This window comes from Tursiops truncatus, chromosome X (genome assembly GCF_011762595.2).
Source record: "Tursiops truncatus isolate mTurTru1 chromosome X, mTurTru1.mat.Y, whole genome shotgun sequence".
Classification (NCBI taxonomy): Eukaryota; Metazoa; Chordata; class Mammalia; order Artiodactyla; family Delphinidae; genus Tursiops; species Tursiops truncatus.
In genome coordinates, this window is record NC_047055.1 from 78,360,738 (window position 1) to 78,385,119 (window position 24,382).

A 24,382-nucleotide genomic window follows, 5' to 3' on the forward strand; every position below is an offset into this window, starting at 1 on the left:
GTAAAGCAATTATACTCCAATAATGATGTAAAAAAAAAAAGACAGGTAGACTGAATTGAAGAAAGCAACTTTAAACTATATGCTACCTACAAGAAACACACTTTAAATATAAAGCCAAAATTGGTTAAAAGAAAATGATGGGATAATATATATATAGTAGAGATAATCAAAAGAAAGCTGGAGGGGTTATATTAATATCAGACAAAATAGACTTCAGAGCAAAGATTATTACCAGTGGTAGTAGGTTATTTCATGATGATAAAGGAATCAATTCATTATGAGGACATAATCCTAAATGTTTATGTATCCAATAACAAAATTTCAAAATACAAGAAGCAAAAACTGATAGAACTATGAGGAGTAATAAACAAATCCATAATTATTGTCCAAGATTTCAATAACCTCTCTCAAATAACTGACAGGAGAAGTAGACAGAAAATCAGCAAGGATATTTAACACTATTAATCAACTTTACCTGACTGACATTTATAGAACACTTGACCTTACACCAGCAAAATACACATTCCTCTCTGGTGCACATGGAACATTTACCAAGAAAGAGAATATTCTGAGCCATATAAAAAGCATCAACATATTTTAAAAGATTCAAGTCATACAAACTTATGATCTTACACTAAAACAGAATTAAATTAATAGAAAAGTTCTCTGGAAATCTGCAAATGTTTGGAAAATAAATAGCATACTTCTAAATAATCCATGGGTTTACACTGGAGTCAACGGTCATATTGCAAAGTATTTTGAAATGAATTAAAATGAAAACACAATATATCAAAATTTGTGTATTGTCACTAAAGCAATACTTAGAAGGTAATTTAGAGCATTAACTGTTTATGTTAAACCAGAATAAAAGTCTTAAATCAATGACGTCAGCTTTCACCTTTGGAAACCAGAAAAGAAAGAGCAAATGAAACTCAAAGTAAGTAGAAGAATGGAAATGATAAAGATCAGAACATTAATAACTGAAATAGAAAACAGAAAAAAACAATAGAGAAAAATTAATGAAACCAAAAGCTGGTTCTTTGAGAGCAATAACATTGATCAACTTGTAGCCACTCTGACAGGGAGAAAAGAGAGAAGACACAAATTACAAATATCAGGAATGATAAAGGTGACATCACTAAAGATTTGACAGATGTCAGAAGGATAATGGATGATATAATGAATGACTTTAGGCCAATAATTTCAACAACTTAGATGAAACAGACAAATTTCTTGAAAGACACAAACTACCAAAGCTCAGTTTGGAAATAATAGATAACCTGAAGAAACCTTTTGTCTATTAAAGAAATTGAGTTTATAATTAAAAACCTTCTCATAAAGAAAACTCCAGCCCCAGATGGCTTCACTTGTGAACTCTAGCAAACATTTAACAAAGAAATAATACCAACTGAGCAACACAAATTCTTCTAGAAGATGGAAAAAGAGGGTGTATTTTCCAATTCATTCTATGTAGTAAGCATTACCCTAATTGCAAACCCGAAAACATTACAGGAAAACTAGAGACCAGTATCACTCATGGACACAGGTACAAATATCCTTAAACTGTTAGCAAATAAAATCTAACATTATATTTAAAAAAAGAACACATCATGACTAAGTGGAGCTTATCCCAGGAATGCAGCATTGGTTTATCTGTTGAAAAAAATCAATGTAACTGACCATATTAACAAACTTTAAAAAAAAATGATCATTTCATTTCCAAATGTTTTCTCCCATTCTGCGGATTGTCTTTTTGTTTTGTTTATGGTTTCCTTTGCTGGGCAAAAGTTTTTAAGTTTAATTAGGTCCCATTTGTTCATTTTTGGTTTTTACTTTCATTACTCTAGGAGGGGGATCAAAAAAGACGTTACTGTGGGGCTTCCCTGGTGGCACAGTGGCTGAGAGTCCGCCTGCCGATGCAGGGGACACGGGTTCGTGTCCCGGTCCGGGAGGATCCCACATGCCGCGGAACGGCTGGGCCCGTGAGCCATGGCCACTGGGCCTGTGCGTCCGGAGCCTGTGCTCCGCAATGGGAGAGGCCACAACAGTGAGAGGCCCGCGTACCGCAAACAAACAAACAAACAAACAAAAAAGATGTTACTGTGAGTTATGTCAAAGAGTGTTTTGCCTATTTTTTACTCTAGGAGTTTTATAGTATCCAGCCTTATATTTAGGTCTTTAATACATTTTGAGTTTATTTTTCTGTATGGTGTTAGGGAGTGTTCTAATTTCATTCTTTTACATATAGCCGTCCAGTTTTCCCAGCACCACTTACTGAAGAGATTGTCTTTTCTCCATTGTATATTCTTCCCTACTTTGTCATAGATTAGTTGACCATAGGTGTGTGGGTTTATCTCTGGACTTTCTATCCTGTTCCATTGATGTGTATTTCTGTTCTTGTGCCAGTACAAATTAATCTCTCCAAAATACACAAACAGCTCATGCAGGTCAATATCAAAAACAAACAAAAACAAAAACAAAAAAACCCTGTCAAAAAATGGGCAGAAGGGCTTCCCTGGTGGCGCAGTGGTTGAGAATCCACCTGCCGATGCAGAGGACACGGGTTCATGCCCCTGTCTGGGAAGATCCCACATGCCGCGGAGTGGCTAGGCCCGTGAGCCATGGCCGCTGAGCCTGCGCTTCGGGAGCCTGTGCTCCGCAATGGGAGAGGCCACAACAGTGAGAGGCCCGCATACCGCAAAAAAGAAAAAAAAAGGCAGAAGATCTAAATAAACATTTCTCCAAAGAAGACATACAGATGGCTAAAAAACACATGAAAAGATGCTCAACATCACTAATTATCAGAGAAATGCAAATCAAAACTACAGTGAGGTATCACCTCACACTGGTCAGAATGGCCATCATCAAAAAGTCTACAAACTATAAATGCTGGAGAGGGTGTGGAGAAAAGGGAACACTATTAGACTCTTAGTGGGAATGTAAACTGGTACAGCCACTATGGAGGACAGTATGCAGGTTCCTTAAAAAACTAAAAATAGAGCTAACATATGATCCAGCAATCCCACTCCTGGGCATATATCTGGAGAAAATCGTAATTCGAAAAGATACATGCACCCCAATGTTCACTGCAGCACTATTTACGATAGCCAGGACATGGAAGCAACCTAAATTTCCATCAACAGAGGAATGGATAAAGAAGATGTGGTACATATATACAATGGAATATTACTCAGCCATAAAGAAGAATGAAATAATTCCATTGGCAGCAACATGGATAGACCTAGAGATTGTCATACTGAATGAAGTAAGTCAAAGACAAATATCATATGATATCGCTTATATGTGGAATCTAAAAAAAAGGTTACAAATGAACTTATCTACAAAACCAGAATAGAGTTACAGATGTAGAAAACAAACTTATGGTTCGGGGGTGGGGGGGATGGGTAAATTGGAAGACTGGGATTGACATACACACACTACTATATATAAAATAGATAACTAGTAAGGACCTGCTGTATAGCACAGGGAACTCTACTCAATACTCTGTTATGGCCTATATGGGAAAAGAATCTAAAAAGGAGTGGATATATGTATAGGTATAACAGGTTCACTTTGCTGTACACCTGAAACTAACACAACATTGTAAATCAACTGTACTCCAAAAATGTTTTTAAAAAGTTGATCATTTCAATAGATGTAGAAAAATCATATGACCAAATTCAACATCCACTCCTGATTAAAAACTCCCTGGAGACTGGAAACAGGAAACAGAAGAGAACTTCCTCAACCTGATAAAAGGTATCTATGAAAAACCTACAGCTAACATCATACTTAATAATTGAAAACTGGATGCTTTCCCTCTAAAATCAGGAAAAAGTCAAGGATGTCTGCTTTTTACCAATTTTACTGGAGATTCTAACAAGTACAATAAAGTATGAAAAACTGTACCCAGATTGGACAGGAAGAAGTAAAATTGTCTTTATTCACAGACAACATAATAATCTACAAGAAAGCCACTGGAACTAGTGAGTTTAGCAACTCTGTAGGATACAAATCAATATACAAAAGTCAATTCTGTTTCTACATACTTGCGATGAACAGTCAGAAACTGAAGGATTTTTAAAAATGCTATTTGAAATAGCATAAAATATGGTATACTTAGCGATAAATCTGACAAAAGGTGCACAAAACCTTATATGTTGAAAGACAGAAAAGATTGCTGAGAGAAATTAAAGACCTAAATATAACTTGTTCACAGGTTGGAAGATGTCAATTCTCTCCAAACTGATCTACAGAGTCAGTGTAATCCCAATCAATATTTACCTTTGTAGAAACTGAAAAACTTATTTAAAATTTAAAATTCACAGAGATATACAAAGGACTTAGAATAGCCCAAACAATTTAAAAGAGAAGAATAAAGTTGGAGGACTAACACTACATGATTTCAAATTTACTACATAGCTACATTAATCAAGACAGTGTGGGAATGGGGTAAAGAGGAGTAGTTCCGTGGAACAGAATGAAGAGTCCAGAAGAGACCCATGCACATATGACAACTGATTTTCATTAAAGGTACAAAGGCAATCAGTTGGGAAAGGACAGAATTTTTAAATAAATGAAGCCTGGAATGATTAGGTAACCATGTGCAAAAAAAAATGAACTTCAATCCACACCTTAAGTCAAATATAAAAAATTAATGCAAAATGGACCACAGAACTAACCACAAACTTAAACCTAAAACCGTAAAATTTCTTGAAGAAAACAGGGAAAATTTTTTGTGACCATGGATTAGGTAAAGATTTCTTAGATACAATACCAAAAAATCCATAAAAGAAGATAAATTAGACTTCATCATCTTGTCATGAAATGCACTGATAAGAAAATAAAAAGAAAAATTTGTAAAACACGTATCTGATAAATAACTTGTATCTAGAATATATAAAGAACTTCGAAACTCTATAAGAACACAAAGCTTCTTATAGAAAACTGGGCAAAAGATCTGTACAAACACTCCACCAAAGAAGATATATGGATGTCACATATTGGACACTGTGGAAATGCTAATTATAATCACAGTACTATATCTCTACCTCATTATTAGAATGGTTAAAGAAATTTATCAGTAGACAATTCCAAGTGCTGGTGAGGCTGTAGATCAACTCGAACTTTCATACATAGCTAGTTAGAACATAAAACTGTACAGCCACTTTAGAAAAGAGTTTGGCAGTTTCTAACAAAGTTAAACATATACTTACAACCCAGCAAACCCATTCCTCGATATTTACCCTAGAGAAGTGAAATATTGTCATCACACAAAATCTGTAAACAGATGTTTATAGCACCTTTATTTATAATCACCCAAACCGGAAACCATCCAAATATCCTTCAACTGGTAAATGTATAAATTTTGGTACATCCATACTTACGAAATACTACTTAGCAATAAAAAAGAACAAACTATGGGAACACACAACAGTATGAATGAGTTTCAAATGTATTATGCTAAGTGAAAGAAGGCTCAAAAAGCTTCATACTATATGATTCCATTTATATGACATTCTGGAAAAGGCAAAATTATAGGGATAGAAATGAGATTAGTAGGAATCAGGGCTGGAAGTGGTGGGAAGGAGTGACAACAAAGGGGCCTGAGTTAATTTTTTGTTCTATATCTTGATTGTGGTGCTGGCTACATGACTGTAAGCAATTGTCAAAACTCATAGAATTACTAATATAAATAAACCTTATAAAATCATACACTAGGCAAGAGTAAATTTTATTGTATGTATTTTCAATAAACATGACTAAAAAGTGGACACAGATAACTGGGGAAGAAATGAAAATACTGACCTAATGCTATGCTTAAAAAGTAAAATAGGGCTTCCTTGGTGGCGCAGTGGTTGAGAGTCCACCTGCTGATGCAGGGGACACGGGTTCATGCCCCAGTCCGGGAGGATCCCACATGCCACGGAGCGGCTGGGCCCGTGAGCCATGGCCGCTGAGCCTGCGCGTCCGGAGCCTGTGCTCCACAACGGGAGAGGCCACGGCAGTGAGAGGCCCGCGTACCGCAAAAAAAAAAAAAAAAAAAAAAAAGTAAAATAATTTTATTTTAATAGAATGTTAAAAGAAAAGCCTTAATAGGAAATCTGCCTAAGTGCCCATCATCGGATGAATGGATAAAGATGATGTGGCACATATATACAATGGAATATTACTCAGCCATAAAAAGAAACGAAATTGAGCTATTTGTAATGAGGTGGATAGACCTAGAGTCTGTCATACAGAGTGAAGTAAGTCAGAAAGAAAAAGACAAATACCGTATGCTAACACATATATATGGAATTTAAGAAAAAAAATGTCATGAACAACCTAGGGGTAAGACAGGAATAAAGACGCAGACCTACTGGAGAACGGACTTGAGGATATGGAGAGGGGGAAGGGTGAGCTGTGACAGGGCAAGAGAGAGTCATGGACATATACACACTAACAAACGTAAGGTAGATAGCTAGTGGGAAGCAGCCGCATGGCACAGGGATATCGGCTCGGTGCTTTGTGACAGCCTGGAGGGGTGGGATAGGGAGGGAGACGCAAGAGGGAAGACGTATGGGAACATAGGTATATGTATAACTGATTCACTTTGTTATAAAGCAGAAACTAACACACCATTGTAAAGCAATTATACCCCAATAAAGATGTTAAAAAAAAAAAAAGGAAATCTGGTTGTGTGGGGTTATTTTTTTTTGCCATTTCTACTGGCAAAAGGTTCAAGTTTTTCTATACTTCAGCATAATATATCAAGAAAGACAAATGCCCAGAAGTCTCTAGTGAAAACCCTGATGATGGACATAACAGCAATATTAACCTTGATAAAGAGCTGATTCCAATTTGTTAGTCCTTAATTAACATACAGATATACTTTACTACCGTGGCACATTTCTTTTTCAAAGCAGAATAAATCATCTTTCTTTTTCTTACAGAGTGAATAACAGACTCCACTGCATATTTAGTAGGTATTCACAAATAGTTGCTCAGTTGGACTAGTATAAATTCTGTTTGAACCCATTAACTCAAGCTTCTCAATTTCTCTACTTGTGCTCTTCACAAAGGGCAACCAGTCTGAAGCTCAAACAGCTCCAGGATTTGCTCAGCTACCCAGAGCTGAGCAGGAATAATATCACAGCACAGGTAAATCTGTGACCAAGTCAAGATACACGTGTGTGCAGACAACTAGCTAGGAAACTACGCTTAACTTAATGGAAAGGACAAAGCACTAATGGGATAAGGTTCATGTGAGCAACTGTACCACTGTCAACCCTGTGGAGAGAAACTACATTTCAGGGCCAGATCTCTCACCGATAACTTCCCAAATAAGTACAATCAAAAGGTATCCTGGAGACTTCTATTCTCTAATGACAATTCTTAAATGACTGCATTATAATTTCTCCCTGCTCTCACAGTTTTTTAAAGTTAATTTTTAATAGGCTGGTTCAAATGACAAAGTACAAAAAAGTATACAGGAACAAGACTTTCCCCCAATTCTTGCCCCACATCTGCCTAGTTCCTACTCCTTCAATAGGCAAACCCTGTTCTTTTATTTTTATGCAACCTTCCATAGTTTCTTTTTGTATGGTTGTATCATCTTTACATAGGAAAGCTAGCATATATATTCGACTCCATTGTCTTAAAAGCTATTTTTCTCTATTACGGCCAAAGAGAATTATTCTTTGTGTTAACAGTCAAATATAACTCATAAATAACATTTATACCTCTGTCAGAGTTGCCCTCTAGGATTGCAATCCTGAATACATAAAATTTAGTGAAAATATTTGTAGGATCACGTCGTTCAGCTTCTGTCACCGCCTCTTTAGCCTGAAAAAAGAAATATTGGGTTTCTTTTACAAAGCATATAAGGAAGACTTTACCATATTTTACTAATACTATTAACATAGTCACAATGGCTGAGGGATACTCATAATGAAAAGACATGAATCTGAGAAAAATCTTTGAAGAACTGTTCTATTAAAATGCTATGGAAATACTGAACTCTGCTTCTGAAAATAGGGCACATTATATATGTCAAACCAACCCTCCTACTGAAAATAACCAAAAAATGTTGGATAACGTTTTTTTTTTTAATTCCAAAAGCAAGTGACTAGTAAAGCAATTACCAAGCAATATCTAAGGAAAAGTGAGGTCCCAGAGAAGTAAATGGAGAATTAAAGCTACTTTTTTTTTTCCTGCTGGGCATTTGTAAACCTAGGCAAATGTTAACTTTAGTTTTAATGTACCTTACTAGGTCAGGAAAATAGACATCAAGGCTCAAGGGATCACACTCTTAGGCTAAGGGAAAACCAGAAGTAAACCCACTTTCATCCACATCCTCAGGGGACTGCAATGAAAGATAGATACCTTGGTTCTGAGAAGAATCCAACAAAATGGGGTACGGAAAGCCAGTCCCTAAGGTGTAATACAAACAGACTTTCTTGTGTATTTACAGTCCCAAATTACATTATATGGGAGGCCAAAAGATGTCAAGCTATGAATTTAGTTTTCATTGGTCCCAAACATAGGAAGAAGCAAATGTAAATCCTCTCTGGGGGAAGACACCTTCATCTTAGGCTTCAAAATATTTCCATAAATAATTTTTCAAGAATCTTGAGTAGAAACATAAAAAAATCAAGCACAGTAGGAAACAAGACACCATAAATGAGAATCAGCAGAAACAGATTCTCAGGATGTAAATAAAAGAAGTATCAAAAACTGCCTATAAAACATCTCTGTTTTCAAAGTTTAAGGAAATAAAAGATATGCTCAAAAAGTATATAACTAGGTTGATATTCAATAGTACATATTGATACAGTTACAGTGGTTGTTTCCAGCTGGTATCCATTCTGACTGATTATTGCCCAAGCCGTATCAGTTGTTGAACACTTTGCACATCACACAAGTTTATAAGAAACAGAAACTATAAAATGTGACCTTGCTGATTTGGGCAAAAAGAACTACTTGAAATGAAAGATACAATAACCCAAATGGCAACATAATGGACAGGCTTACTAATAGCAATTTATAAGCAGATGAAGAGAAAATTAGTGAACTGAAAGATGAGACATAATAAATATGCAGCTAAAGTGCAGCAGAGAGAGACTACAAACATGGTGGACAGTTAAGTAAGGATTCTATTCTTTTAGGACAATCATTAAAAGAATACAACCAGTAATTAATTTCTACACTAGTAGAAGGGGGAACCAGGAAGTACAAAAAAATGAGGATAGTCTTTTTAAAACAATTGGTGCTGGAACAACTGGACATCCACATGCAAAAAAGAAAAAAAATCTGAGCACAGACCTTAAACCTTTCACAAAAATTAATTCAAAAACAATCGTAAATCTAAATGTAAGACCTCAAACTACAGAACTCTTAGAGGTAACATAGGGGAAAACTACGTGACATTTGGTTTACTGATGACTTTTTAAACAACACTGAAAGCACAATTCATGAAAGAAAAAACAAGCTGGACTTCATTAAAATTAGAAACTTCTGCTCTGTGAAAGACACTGTTAAGAGAATGAAAAGGCAAGCCACAAAATGGGAGAAAATATTTGCAAAACACATATATGATAAAGGAATTAGGACACACCATTATAAAAATAAATCAAAAAGGAAAAAAGCAAGAGAGGAAGAAAGGAACTAAAAACTCAAACAATTAACAAGATGGGACTAGTAAGCACTTAACTATCAATATTTAAATGTAAATGAACTAAACTATCCAATCAAAGACACAGAGTGGCTGAATGGATAAAAGACAAACAAAAACAAGATCCAACAGTGTGCTATCTACAAGAGACTAACTTTAGCTTTAAGGACACACATAAGCTGAAAGTGAAGAGATGGAAAAAGATATTCCATGCAAATGGTAACAAAAAGAGAGCAAGAGTGGCTATAATTATCAGACAAAATAGACTTTACTCAAAATCAGTCACAAGAGACAAAGAAGGACACCATATAGTGACAAAGGGGTCAATTCATCAAGAGGATATCACAACCGTATATACATACACATTCAACACTAGAGCAACTAAATATTTAAAGCAAACATTAACTGAACTGAAGGGAGTAATAGAAATAAATAACAGTAGGGAACATTTCCAAACCCACTTTCAACAATACATAGGTATCCAAACAGAAAATTAATCAATAGTGGACCTAACACTACAGACAAAACTGACCGAATAGACACATACAGAACATTCCATTCAACAGCACCAGAATATATATTCCTCTCACATACACAAGGAACATATTCTAGGATAAATCATATATTGGGCCAGAAAGCAAGCCTTAACAAATTTAAGAAGACTGTAATCATATCAAGTATCTTTTCCCACTGCAATGGCATGAAACTAGAAAAACATAACATGAAGAAAAATGAAAAATTTACAAATGCATGGAAATTAAACAACACACTCCTGAATAATCAACGGAACAAAGAAGAAATCAAAAGGCAAATCAGAAAGTATTTTGAGAACAAAAACAACAAAGAAAATATATCAAAGCTTAGGGAATGCAGCAAAGATAGTTCTAAGAAGGAAGTTTATAGCAATAAATGCCTACATTAAGAAAAGATCTCAAATAAACAACCTAACTTTACTTCTCAAGGAAGTATAAAGAAAAAGCTAAGCCCAAATTTAGCAAGAGGGAATTAAAGATTAGAGCAGAAATAAATGAAATAGAGACTAGAAAGATAATAGAAAAAAATTAATGAAACAAAGTTAAACAGACAACCCACTAAGACTGAATCAGGAAGAAACAGAAAATCAGAACAGACCAATAATAAGGAGACTGAATCAGTAATCAAAAACGGCCCAACAAAGAAAATACCAGGACCAGATGGTTTTAGTGGTGATTTATATCAAACATTTGAAGAAGAATTAATGCCAATCTTTCTCAAACTCTTCCAATTGAAGAGGGAACACTCCAAAACTCATATCACGAGGCCAGCATTACCCTGATACCAAAGTCAGATAAAAATACCACAAGAAAAAAGCAACAGGCCAATATCCCTGATGAATATAGATGCAAACATTCTCAACAAAATACTAGCAAACAGAATTCAACAGCCCATTAAAAAGATCATACACCATGATCAAGTGGAATTTATTCCTCGGATGCAAGGATGGTTCATACACAAATCAATAAAAATAATGCATTACAGTAAAAGAATGAAAGATAAAAATACTATGATTCTCTCAACAGATACAGATAAAGCATTTGACAAAATTCAACACTCTTTCATAATAAAAGCTCTCAAAAAACGGGGTATAAAAGGAGCCTATCTCAAAATAACAAAGGCCATATGACAAAAAAACAGCTAACAACATACTCAGTGGTGAAATGTGAAAGGTTTTCCTCTAAATTCAGGAACAAGACAAGGATGTTCATTCTCACGACTTCTGTTCAACATAGTACTTTTTTTTAGACCTAAGTAATTTATTTTTAATTTTTTTTTTTTTTTTTGCGGTACGCAGGCCTCTCACTGTTGTGGCTTCTCCCGTTGCGGAGCATAGGCTCCAGATGCGCAGGCTCAGAGGCCATGGCTCACGGGCCTAGCCGCTCCACGGCATGTGGGATCTTCCTGGACCAGGGCACGAACCCGTGTCCCCTGCATCGGCAGGCGGACTCTCAACCACTGCGCCACCAGGGAAGCCCTAAACTTTATTTTTAAGTTCTTTTTATTCAATTTAATTTTTATTTTATATTGGGGTATAGTTGATTTACAATGTGTTGTTAGTTTCAGGTGTACGGCAAAGTGGTTCAATTATACATATACATATATCCATTCTTCTTCAGAGTCTTTTCGCATATAGATGATTAGAGAATATTGAGTAGAGTTCCCTGTGCTATACAGGACGTCCTTGTTGATTATCTATTTTATATATAGTAGTGTGCATATGTTGATCCCAAACTCCTAATTTATACCTCCCTCCACCTTTCCCGTTTCATAACCATAAGTTTGTTTTCAAAGTCTGTGAGTTGGTTTCTGTTTTGTAAATAAGTTCATTTGTATCATCTTTTTAGATTCCACATATAAGTGATCTCATATGATATTTGTCTTTCTCTGTCTTAGTTCACTTAGTATGATTATCTCTAGGTCCATCCATGTTGCTGCATTATGGATGGCGTTATTTCACTCTTTTTATGGCCGAGTAATACTCCACTGTACATATGTACAACACCGTCTTTATCCATTCCTCTGTCAATGGACATTTAGGTTCTTTCCATGTCTTGGCTGTTGTAAATAGTGCTGCAATAAATACTGGGGTGCATGTATCTTTTCAAATTATGGTTTTATCCAGATATATGCCCAGGAGTGGGACTGCTAGACCATATGGTAGTTCTATTTTTAGTTTTTTAAGAAAACTCCATACTGTTCTCCATAGTGGTTGTATCAATTTATATTCCCGCAAAGAGTGTAGGAGTGTTCCCTTTTCTCCACACTCTCTCCAGCATTTATTGTGGCTTTTTTTTTTTTTTTTTTTGCGGTACGTGGGCCTCTCACTGCTGTGGCCTCTCCTGTTGCGGAGCACAGGCTCCAGACGTGCAGGCCCAGCGGCCATGGCTCACAGGCCTAGCTTCTCCACGGCATGTGGGATCCTCCCCGACCGGGGCACAAACCCGTGTCCCCTGCACTGGCAGGCGGACTTGCAACCACTGCGCCACCAGGGAAGCTCATGTTTGTGGCTTTTTGATGATGGCCATTCTGACAGGTGTGAGGAGATACATCACTGTACTACTGATTTGCGTTTCTCTAATAATTAGTGATGCTGAGCATCTTTTCATGTGCTTTTTGGCCATCTGTATGTCTTCTCTGGAGACATGTCTATTTAGGTCTTCAGCCCCTTTTTTGATTGGGTTGTCTGGTTTTTTTTGTTATTGAGCTGCATGAGCTATTTATACATTTTGGAGATTAATCCCCTGTTGGTCACTTTGTTTGCAAATATTTTCTCCCATTCTGTGGTTGTCTTTTCGTTTTGTTGACTGTTTCCTTTAATGTGCAAAAGTTTTTAAGTTTAATTAGGTCCCGTTTATTTTTGTTTTTATTTTCATTACTCTAGGGGTGGATCCAAAAAGATATTGCTGCAATTTATGTCAAAGAGTGTTCTGCCTATGTTTTCCTCTAAGAGTTTTATAGTATCTGCTCTTACATTTAGATTGTTACAGTAAGTCCCCTACACACGAACAAGTTCCACTGCAAGAGCGCGTTCCTAAGTCCAATTTGTTTCTAAGTCCAACAAAGTTAGCCTAGGTACCCAACTAACAAAATCGGCTATATAGTACTGTACTGTAATAGATTTATAATACTTTTCACACAAATAATACATAAAAACAAGCAAACACAAAAAATAAAACATTTTAATCTTATAGTACAGTACCCTGAAAAGTACAGTAGTACACTACAACAGCTGGCATACACGTGCTGGCATCAAGTGAACAGGAAAAAGAGTTACTGACTGGAGGAGGGAGGGGAGGTGGGAGATGGTATAGCTGAAGGATCATCAGCCATAGGTGACGGAGGGCAAGTTGCAATTTCACTCATGCCTGACGCTGATGGCACAGGTTCTGGTTCCTTGCTGGATTCAATTCTATCTACTCTCTTGAAAAAAACAATCCAGTGATGTCTGGGTAGTAGCTCTTTTCTTCTCGTCATATATGACATGGTAGCACTGGATGGCATTCTGAATGGCTGCTGCAACCTTTGGGTATTGCTCTACGTTCGGGTCCTGTGCCTCAAAAACTAACAGTACCTCCTCATATAAAGAAAACCCCCTTGCCATTTCCTGCATCATGAATTTCTTTGGTTCTTCAGTTACTTTTTCTTCCTCTTGTCTCTCCTCATCCTTTCTCTGGGCCTCCAATTCCATCAGGTCTTCATTAGTAAGCTCCTCATGTTGCACAGAAAGGAGTTCAGTGAAGCTGTCCTCTTGCAGATATAGCTCCAGCTTCTTGCTGAGGGTCATGAAGTTGCTGAAGACCTCTTTGTACTCCTCATCCACATTCTCAAATCCACAAAAATCGTGAACAAACTGCGGCCAAAGGTTCTTCCAAACCCCATTCATGGTGACGGCCATAACCTTACGACAAGAAAAGTCAATATTTTTTACGGCCTTACAGATGTTATAGTCCTTCCAAAATTGTCACAAGATTGTTCCTGACTGATCACTAACCTTTACTGTCTGATGAAAAGTGTGACATAAATGATATTTCTTGAAAGTCGCTATAACTCCCTGGTCCAAAGGTTGGATGAGCAACGTACTCAATAGCATTCAGTGGCAGATGCACTACTTTGACGTTGGGATGAAAGTCATCCATGAATGGGGAGTGGCCTGGAGCACTGTCGAGCAGCAAAAGAATGTTGAATGGTACGTCTTTCTCCAAGCAATATTTCTCTACCTCCAGGATAAAGTGGTGGAAAAACCAGTCATGGAAAATGGCCTGTGTAATCCAGGCTTTGGGGTTACTCTTCCACACAACAGGAAGAGAGCCCTTGGCTATGTTTTTAAGGGCTCTTGGGTTCTCTGAATGATAAACTAAGGAAGGCTTCAGCTTCAGATCATCAGAAGCATTGCCAACAGAGTTAGCCTATCCTTTGCTGCTTTATAGCCGGGCATCAACTTTTCCTTCTTACTGATGTAACTTTGATCTGGCATCCTCTTCCAGTACAGTCCTATCTCATCCACATTAAAACCCTGCTCAGGTAAATACGTGCCTTCATCAATAATTTCTCGAAGCGTTTCAGGAAATTCGCAGGCAGCTACCATATCTGCACTCACTGCCTTGCCACTTACTTTTATGTTGTGAAGGTTGGCTCTAGCCTTGAACCGACGAAACCACCCATGGCTGGTGTTAAAAGATGCTCCCTCTGATTCTTCGCCATGTTTCTTTCTCAAGTCTTTTAGGTTTCTCTTGAAGGCTTTTAGCTTTCTCTTGAATCAGCATTAAGCTGAACAGGACTCAACGCTGATGCTGATCCTGCATCCACACACTGAAAAGTTTCTTCATCTCCTCCACCACTTCTACACATTTCTTCGATATTACTGCCAACATCATCGGCACAGTAGACTTCACATGTTCCATGATCTTGTCCTTGTTCTTTAGAATTGTGCCGAAGGTTGAATGACTCATGTTATAAGAATGAGCGACGTCTACCATCTTTTCGCCTCGCTCCACTCTCTCAATTGTTTTCACTTTTGTTTCCATCGTTATTGTTGGCACTTCTTAGCAGTTATCAGCTACATCACTGCTGCTTTTACACTTGCTTCCAGACATCCTGGGCTTGAAATAAAGACACTGTACTACTGTACTCTATACAGTATAGTACAGTAGAGTACACAAAAGCACAACTTGTAGAGGATCCACACATATGACAATGTATGCCAGACACGTGAACTAACTTAATGTGACTGGACATGCAAACGCATGTTCGCATCTTTGAAAGTTGGCAACTTGAAGGTTCATATGTAGGGGACTTACTGTAATCTATTCTGAGTTTATTTTTGTGTGTGGTGTTAGAGAATGTTCTAATTTCATTCTTTTCCATGTAGCTGTACAGTTTTCTCAGCACCACTTATTGAAGAGACTGTCTTTTCTCCATTGTATATTCTTGCCTCCTTTGTCATAGTTTCGGTGACCATAGGCGGGCGAGTTTATTTATGGGCTTTCTATCCTGTACCACTGATCTATATTTCTATTTTTGTGCCAGTACCATATTGTCTTGATTACTGTAGCTTTGTAGTATAGTCTGAAGTCAGGGAGCCTAATTCCTGCAGCTCTGTTTTTCTTTCTCAAGATTGCTTTGGCTATTCAGGGTCTTTTGTGTTTCCATACAAACTGTAAAATTCTTTTGTTCTAGTTCTGGTAAAAAGGCCATTGGTAATTTGATAGGGATTGCACTGAATCTGTAGATTGCTTTGGGTAGTACACTCATTTTCACAATGTTGATTCTTCCAATACAAAAACATGGTATATCTTTCCATCTGGTTCTGTCATCTTTGATTTCTTTTATCAGTCAGTGTCTTATAGTTTTCAGAGTACAGGTCTTTTGCCTCCTTAGGTACATTTATTCCTAGGTATTTTATTCTTTTTGTTGTGATGGTAAACGGGATTGTTTCCTTAATATCTCTTTATGAACTTTCGTTGTTACTGTATAGAAATGCAACAGGTTTCTGTGTATTAATTTTGCATTCTGCAACCTCACTGAATTCACTGATGAGCTCTAGTAGTTTTCCAGTAGCAACTTTAGGATTTTCTATGTATAGTATCATGTCATCTGCATACAGTGATGGTTCTACTTCTTCTTTTCCAATTTGGATTCCTTTTATTTCTTTTCCTTCTCTGACTGCCATGGCTAGGACTTCCAAAACTATGTGGAATAAAAGTGGTGACAGTAGATATCCTTGTCTTGTTCCCGATCTTAGAGGAAATGCTTTCAGCTTTTCACTGTTGAGTATGTTATTAGCTGTGGGTTTTTCATAAAGGCCTTTATTATGTTGAGGTAGGTTCCCTCTATGCCCACTTTCTGGAGAGCTTTTATCAAGAATTGGTGTTGGATTTTGTCAAAAGCTTTTTCTGCATCTATTGAGATGATCATATGCTTTTTATTCTTCAATTTGTTAATGTGGTGTATCACACTGATTTGCAGATATTGAAAAATCCTTGCATCCCTGGAATAAATCTCACTTGAAAGAGGTGTATGATTCTTTTAATGTATTGTTGGATTCAGTTTGCTAGTATTTTGTTGAGTATTTTTGCATCTATGTTCATCAGTGATATTGGCCTATAATTTTCTTTTTTTGTGGTATCTTTGTCTGGTTTTGGTATTAGGATGATGGTGTCCTCAGATAAAGAGTTTGGGAGTGTTCCTTCCTCTGCAATTTTTTGGAATAATTTCATAAGAATAGGTGTTAATTTTTCTCTAAATGTTGAATAGAATTCACCTGTGAAGGCACCTGGTCCTGGATTTTTGTTTGTTGTAAGTTTTAAAATCACAGTTTCAATTTCAGTACTTGTGACTGGTCTGTTCATATTTTCTGTTTCTTCCGGGTTCAGTCTGGGAAGATTGTCCCTTTCTTAGAATTTTTCCATTTCTTCCAGGTTGTCCATTTTATCGGTGTATAGTTGCTTCTACTAGTTGTTTATTATCCGTTGTGTTTCTGTGGTGTCAGTTGTAATTTTTCGTTTTCCACTTCTAATTTTATTGATTTGAGCCCTTTCCCATTGTTTCTTGATGAGTGTGGCTAAAGGTTTATCAATTTTGTTTATCTTCTCAAAGAACCAGATTTTAGTTTCATTGATCTTTGCTACTGTTTTCTTCGTCCCTATTTCATTTCTTTCTGCTCTGATCTTTATGGGTTTTTTTTCCTTCTACTAACTTTGGGTTTTGTTTGTTCTTCTTTGTCTAGTTGCTTTAGATGTAACGTTAGGTTGTTTGAGATTTTTCTTGTTTCCTGTGGTAAGACTGTATTGATATAAACTTCTCTCCTAGAACTGCTTTTGCTGCATCCCAAAGATTTTGGATCGTCATGTTTTCATTTTCACTTGTCTCTAGGTAATTTTTTTAATTTCCTCTTTGATTTCTTCAGTGATCCATTGGTTGTTCCATAACATGTTGTTTAGCTTCCATGTGTTTGTGTTTTTTACAGTTTTTTTTCTTGTAGTTGATTTCTAATCTCATAGTGTTGTGCTCAGAAAAGATGCTTGATATGATTTCAATTTTCTTAAATTCACTGAGGTTTGCTTTGTGGCCCAGCATGTGATCTATCTTGGAGAAGGAGGTCCATGTGCACTTGAGAAGAACGTGTATTCTGCTGCTTTTGGATGGAATATTCTATAAATATGAATTAAGTCCCTCTGGTCTAATGTGTCATTTAAGGTTTGTGTTTCCTTATTGATTTTCTGTCTGGATGATCTGTTCACTGATGTAAGTCTGGTGTTAATGTCCCCCACTATTATTGCATTACTGTTGATTTCTCCTTTTATGGATGTTAACATTTGCCTTATATATTGAGATGTTCCTATATTGGGTGTATATATATTTACGATTGTTATATCTTCTTCTTGGATTGATCTCTTGATCATTATGTAGTGTCCTTCGTTGTCTCCTCTAACAGTCTTTATTTTAAAGTCTATTTTGTCTTATATGAGTATTGCTACTCCAGCTTTCTTTTGATTTCCATTTCCATGGAATGACTTTTTCCATCCCCTCACTATCAGTCTGTATGTGTCCCTAGATCTTAAGTGGGTCTCTTGCAGACAGCATATATACAGATCTTGTTTTTGTATCCATTCAGCCAGTCTATGTCTTTGGTTGGAGCATTTAATCCATTTACATCTAAGGTAATTATCAATATGTATGTTCTTACTGCCATTTTATTAATTGTTCAGAATTTGTTTTTGTAGATATTTTTTCTTCTCTTCCTCTTTTGTTCTCTTCTCTTCTGATTAGATGACTATATTTAGAGTTCTGTTTAGATTGCTTTCTTTTTTTGTGTATGTATCTACTGTATATTTTTGGTTTGTGGTTACCATGAGGTTTTGATATACCAGTACACACACACACACACACACACACACACACACACACACACACACACACAAAGATTGTTTTAAGTTGCTGGTCTCTTAATTTCAAATGCATTTCCAATATCCCTCCTCACAATTGCTGATTTTGATATCATATTTGTGTGTTGATGATTTCCTACCTTTACTGTATGTTTGTTGTTACCAGTGAGCTTTCCCTTTCATAATTTTTTTTTCTAGTTGTGGCACTTTCCTTTCTGCCTAGAGAAGTTCCTTTAGCATTTGCTGTAAAGCTGGTTTGGTGGTGTTGAATTCTCTTAGCTTTTGCTTGTCTATAAAGCTTTTGATGTCTCCATCATATGTGAATGAGAGCATTGCAGGGTAGAGCATTCTTGGTTGTATGTTTGTCTCTTTCATCTCTTTAAATATATCATGCCACTCCCTTTTGGCCTGCAGAGTTTCTGCTGAAAAATCAGCATATAACCATATGAGCATTCCCTTGTATGTTATTTGTTGCTTTTTCCCTTGTTGCTTTTAATATTTCCTATTTGTCTTTAATTTTTGTCAATTTTATTAATATGTGTCTTGGCATGTTCCTCCTCGGGTTTATCCCGTATGGGACTCTCTGTGCTTCCTGGACTTGAGTGTTTCCTTTCCCGTGTTAGGGAAGTTTTCAGCTATTATCTCTTCAAATAGTTTCTCAGGCTCTTTCTCTCTCTCTTTTCCTTCTGGGAGCCCTATAATGCGAATGTTGGTGTGTTTAGTGTTGCCCCAGAGGTCTCAGACTGTCCTCATTTCTTTTCATTTTTTAAAAATTCTGTTTCACAGCAGTGATTTCCACAAATCTGTCTTCCAGCTCACTCATTCATACTCTTCTGCCTCATTTATTCTGCTACTGATTCCTTCTCGTGTATTTTTCATTTCAGTTACTGTATCATTTATCTCTGTGTGTTCTTTGAATCTTATATCTTCTTGGTCTGTGCTGCCATTTTTTTTAACATCTTTACTGGAGTATAATGGCTTTACAATGTTGTGTTAGTTTCTACTGTATAACAAAATGAATCAGCTGTATGTATACATATATACCCATATTCTCTCCCTCTAGTGTCTTCCTCCTATCCTCCCTATCCCACCCCTCCAGGTGGTCACAAAGCACCGAGCTGATCTCCCTGTGCCACCATTCTTTTTTTGAGATCCTGGATCATCTTTACTCTCATTACTCTGAATATTTTTTCAGGCAGATTGCCCATCTCCACTTCACTTAGTTGTTGTTCTGGGGTTTTGTCTTGTTTCTTCTTCTAGAACATATTCTCTGCCGTCTAATTTTGTCAACTTTCTGTGCTTGCGATCTCCCTTTCTCAGGCTAAAGGTCTGTAGTTCCTCTTACTTCTGGTGTTGCCTGCCATCCACTGAGTGAGTTTGGTTCAGGAGCTTGTGCAGGCTTCCTGGTGGGAGGGACTGGTGCCTGTCCACTGGTAGGTGGAGCTTGGTCTTGTCCCTCTGGTGGGCAGGGCCATGTCAAGGGGTGTGTATAGAGGCGGCTGTGAGCTCAGGATAATTTTAGGCAGCCTGTCTGCTGATGGGTGAAGCTTTATTCCCACTCTGTTGGTTGTTTGGCCTGAGGTGTACCACCACTGGAGCCTGCAGGCTGTTAGGTAGGGCCAGGCCTCGTTGACAAAATGGCGACCTCTGGGAGAGCTCACACCAATAAATATTCCCTGGGGCCTCTTCCACCAGTGTCCCTGCCCCCACAGTGAGCCACAACCGATCCCCGCCTTCCCAGGAGACCCTCCAAGATCCGCAAGTAGGTCTGGCCCAGGCTCCTGCGGAGTCACTGCTTTGCTCTGGATCCCAGCATACATGAAACCTTCTGTGTGCTCTCTCAGAGTGGAGTCTCTGTTTCTCCCAGTCCTGTGCAGCTCCTGCACTTAAGCCCTGCTGGCCTTAAAAGCCAAATGTTCTGGGCACTATTCCTCCCAATGCCAGACCCCCAGGCTGGGGAGCCTGATGTGGGGCTCAGAACTCTCACTCCTCTGGGAGAACCTCTGCAATATAATTATTTCCCAGTTTGTGGGTCGCCCACCCAGTAGGCATGGGATTTGATTATATAGCAACAGTGCCCCTCCTACTATCCCACTGTGGCTTCTTCTTTGTCTTTGGATGTAGAATATGTTTTTTGGTAGGTTTCAGTGTTTCTTGTTGATGGTTCTTCAGCAATTGATTGTGATTTTGATGTTTTCTTGAAAGGAGGTGAGTTTTCAACATAGTACTTTAAGTTCTAACCAGAGCAATTAGGCAAAAAAGAAAAAGAAAAGCATCTAAACTGGAAAGGACGAAGAAAAATTGCCTCTGTTTTCAGAGGACAGGATCTTATATATAGAAAACCCTAAAGACTCCACCAAAAAAACTGTTAAAATAAACAAATTCAGTGAGGTTGCAGGATATAAAATCTACATACAAACATCGGTTGTGTTTCTATATACTAACAATGAATTATGTTAGAGAAATAAAGAAAACAATCCCATTTACAATAGCATTAAAAACAATAAATTTAAAGAAACAAATTTAACAAAGGAGGAGAAATTTCTGTACACTTAAAACTGCAAGAGATTGATAAAAGAAACTGAAGACACCTATAAATGGAAAGATACACATCATGCATGTGAAGAATTAATATTGGTAAATTGTCCATCTATCCAAAGATATCTAGAGATTCAACTCAAATCCTACCAAAATTCCAATGGCATATTTAACAGAAGTAGAAAACAACCATCTTGAAATTCCTGGGGAACCACAAATGACCCAAAAAGTCAATTTTGAGAAAGACAAAGAAAGATAAAGGCATCACTGATTTCAAACTACATTACAAAGCCACAGTAATCAAAACAGTATGGTATTGGTATAAAAACAGACACACAGACCAAAGGAACAGAATTGAGAGCCGATAAATAAACCCAGGCATATATGGTCAATTATTTGATAAGGGAGCCCTCTGTGGGGGAAAATAGTTTTCTTAATAAATGGTGTTCATCACTCCCAAAGTCATTCTATGAGGCCACCATCACCCTGATACAAAAACGAGACAAAGATGTCACAAAAAAGAAAACTACATGCCAGTATCACTGATGAACATAGATGCAAAAATCCTCAACCAAATACTAGCAGACAGAACCCAACAGCACAATAAAAGAATCATACACCATGAGGAAGTGGGGTTTATCCCAGGAATGCAAGCATTCTTCAATATACGCAAATCAATCAATGTGATACACCATATTAACAAACTGAAGGATAAAAAACATGATCATCTCGATAGATGCAGAAAAAGCTTTTGACAAAATTCAACACCCACTTATGATAAAAACTCTCCAGAAAGTAGGCATAGAGAGAACTTACATCAACATAATAAAGGCAATATATGACAAACCCACAGCCAACACTGTTCTCAATGGTGAAAAACTGAAAGCATTTCCTCTAAGACCAGAAACAAGACAAGGTTGTCCACTCTCACCACTATTATTCAACACGGTTTTGGAAGTTTTAGCCACAGCACTCAGAGAAGAAAAAGAAATAAAAGGAACCTAAATCAGAAAAGAAGAAGTAAAGCTGTCACTGTTGGCAGATGACATGATACAATACATAGAGAATCCTAAAGATGCTACCAGAAAACTACTAGAGCTAATCAATGAATTTGGTAAAGTAGCGGGATACAAAAGTAATGCACAGAAATCTCTTGCATTCCTATACACTAAGGATGAAAAATATGAAAGAGAAATTAAGGAAACACTCTCATTTACCATTGCAACAAAAAGAATAAAATACCTAGGAATAAACCTACCTAAGAAGACAAAAGACCTGTATGCAGAAAACTGTAAGACACTGATAAAAGATATCAAAGATAATACAAACAGATGGAGAGATATACCACGTTCTTGGATTCGAAGAATCTACATTGTAAAAATGACTATACTACCCAAAGCAATCTACAGATTCAATGCAATCCCTATCAAACTACCAATGGCACTTTTCACAGAACTAGAACAAAAAATTTCACAATTTGTATGCAAACACAAAAGACCCCGAATAGACAAAGCAATCTTGAGAAAGAAAAACGGAGCTGGAGGAATCAAGACTCTGGACTTCAGATGATACTACAAAGCTACAGTAATCAAGACAGTACGGTATTGGCACAAAAACAGAAATATAGATCAGTGGAACAGGATAAAAGCCCAGAGATAAACCCATGCACATATGGTCACCTTATCTTTGATAAAGGAGGCAAGAATATACAATGGAGAAAAGACAGCCTCTTCAATAAGTGGTGCTGGGAAAACTGGACAGCTAAATGGAAAAGAATGAAATTAGAACACTTCCTAACACCATACACAAAAATAAACTCATAATGGATTAAAGATGTAAATGTAAGGCCAGACACTATAGAACTCTTAGAGGAAAACATAGGAAGAACACTCTGTGACGTAAATCACAGCAAGATCCTTTTTGACCCACCTCCTAGAGAAATGGAAATAAAAACAAAAACAAACAAATGGGACCTAATGAAACTTAAAAGCTTTTGCACAGCAAAGGAAACCATAAACAAGATGAAAAGACAACCCTTAGAATGGGAGAAAATATTTTCAAGTGAATCAATGGACAAAGGATTAATCTCCAAAATATTCAAGCAGTTCATGCAGTCCAATATCAAAGCAACAACCAACCCAATCCAAAAATGGGCAGAAGACCTAAATAGACATTTCTCCAAAGAAGATACACAGATTGCCAACAAACGCATGAAAGGATGCTCAACATCACTAATCTTTAGAGAAATGCAAATCAAAACTACAATGAGGTATCACCTCACACCGGTCAGAATGGCCATCATCAAAAAATCTACAAACAATAAATTCTGGAAAGGGTGTGGAGAAAAGGGAACCCTCTTGCACTGTTGGTGGGAAGGTAAATTGATACAGACACTATGGAGAACAGTATGGAGATTCCTTAAAAAACTAAAAATAGAACTACCATATGACCCAGCAGTCCCACTCCTGGGCATATACCCTGGCAAAACCATAATTCAAAAAGAGACATGTACCACAATTTTTGTTGCAGTACTATTTACAATAGCCAGGGCATGGAAGCAACCTAAGCGTCCATCAAAATATGAATGGTAAGGAAGATGTGGCACATACATATAATGAAATATTACTCAGCCATAAAAAGAAACAAAATTGAGTTATCTGTAGTGAGGTGGATGGACGTAGAGTCTGTCATACAGAGTGAAGTAAGTCAGAAAGAGAAAAATAAATACCGTATGCTAACACATATATATGGAATCTAAAAAAAATGGTTCTGAAGAACCTAGAGGCAGGACAGAAAGACGCAGACGTAGAGAATGGACTTGAGGACACGTGGAGGGGAAAGGGTAAGCTGGGACGAAGTGAGAGAGTAGCATGGACATACATACACTACCAAATGTAAAACAGATAGCTAGTGGGAAGCAGCTGCATAGCACAGGGAGGTCAGCTCAGTGCTTTGTGACCACCTAGAGGGGTGGGACAGGGAGGGTGGGAGGGAGAAGCAAGAGGGAGGGGATATAGTAATATATGTATACGTAGCTGATTCACTTTGTTATACAGCAGAAACTAACAGCATTGTAAAGCAATTATTCTCCAATAATGGTGTTAAAAAAAATGGTGTTCACTCACAGAAGAATGAAATTGGATCCCTGTCTTATACCACTCAGAAAAATTAACACAAAATGGATTAAAGGTTTAAATGTAAGAGCTGAAATTGTAAAACTCCTAGAAGAAAACATAGGGGAAAAGCTCCTTGACATTGATCTTAACAA

General features: G+C 37.2%; 1 protein-coding gene across 1 annotated transcript in view; it reads right to left on the reverse strand.

Moving 5' to 3' along the window:
• TEX11 (testis expressed 11) overlaps positions 1 to 24,382 on the reverse strand; it is a 345,588-nt gene that overhangs the window by 96,498 nt on the left and 224,708 nt on the right. The window contains exon 17 of the mRNA XM_033849819.2: positions 7,725 to 7,827. Within this exon, the coding sequence (XP_033705710.1) occupies positions 7,725 to 7,827 (103 nt within the window). The remainder of the gene's footprint in view (positions 1 to 7,724; positions 7,828 to 24,382) is intronic.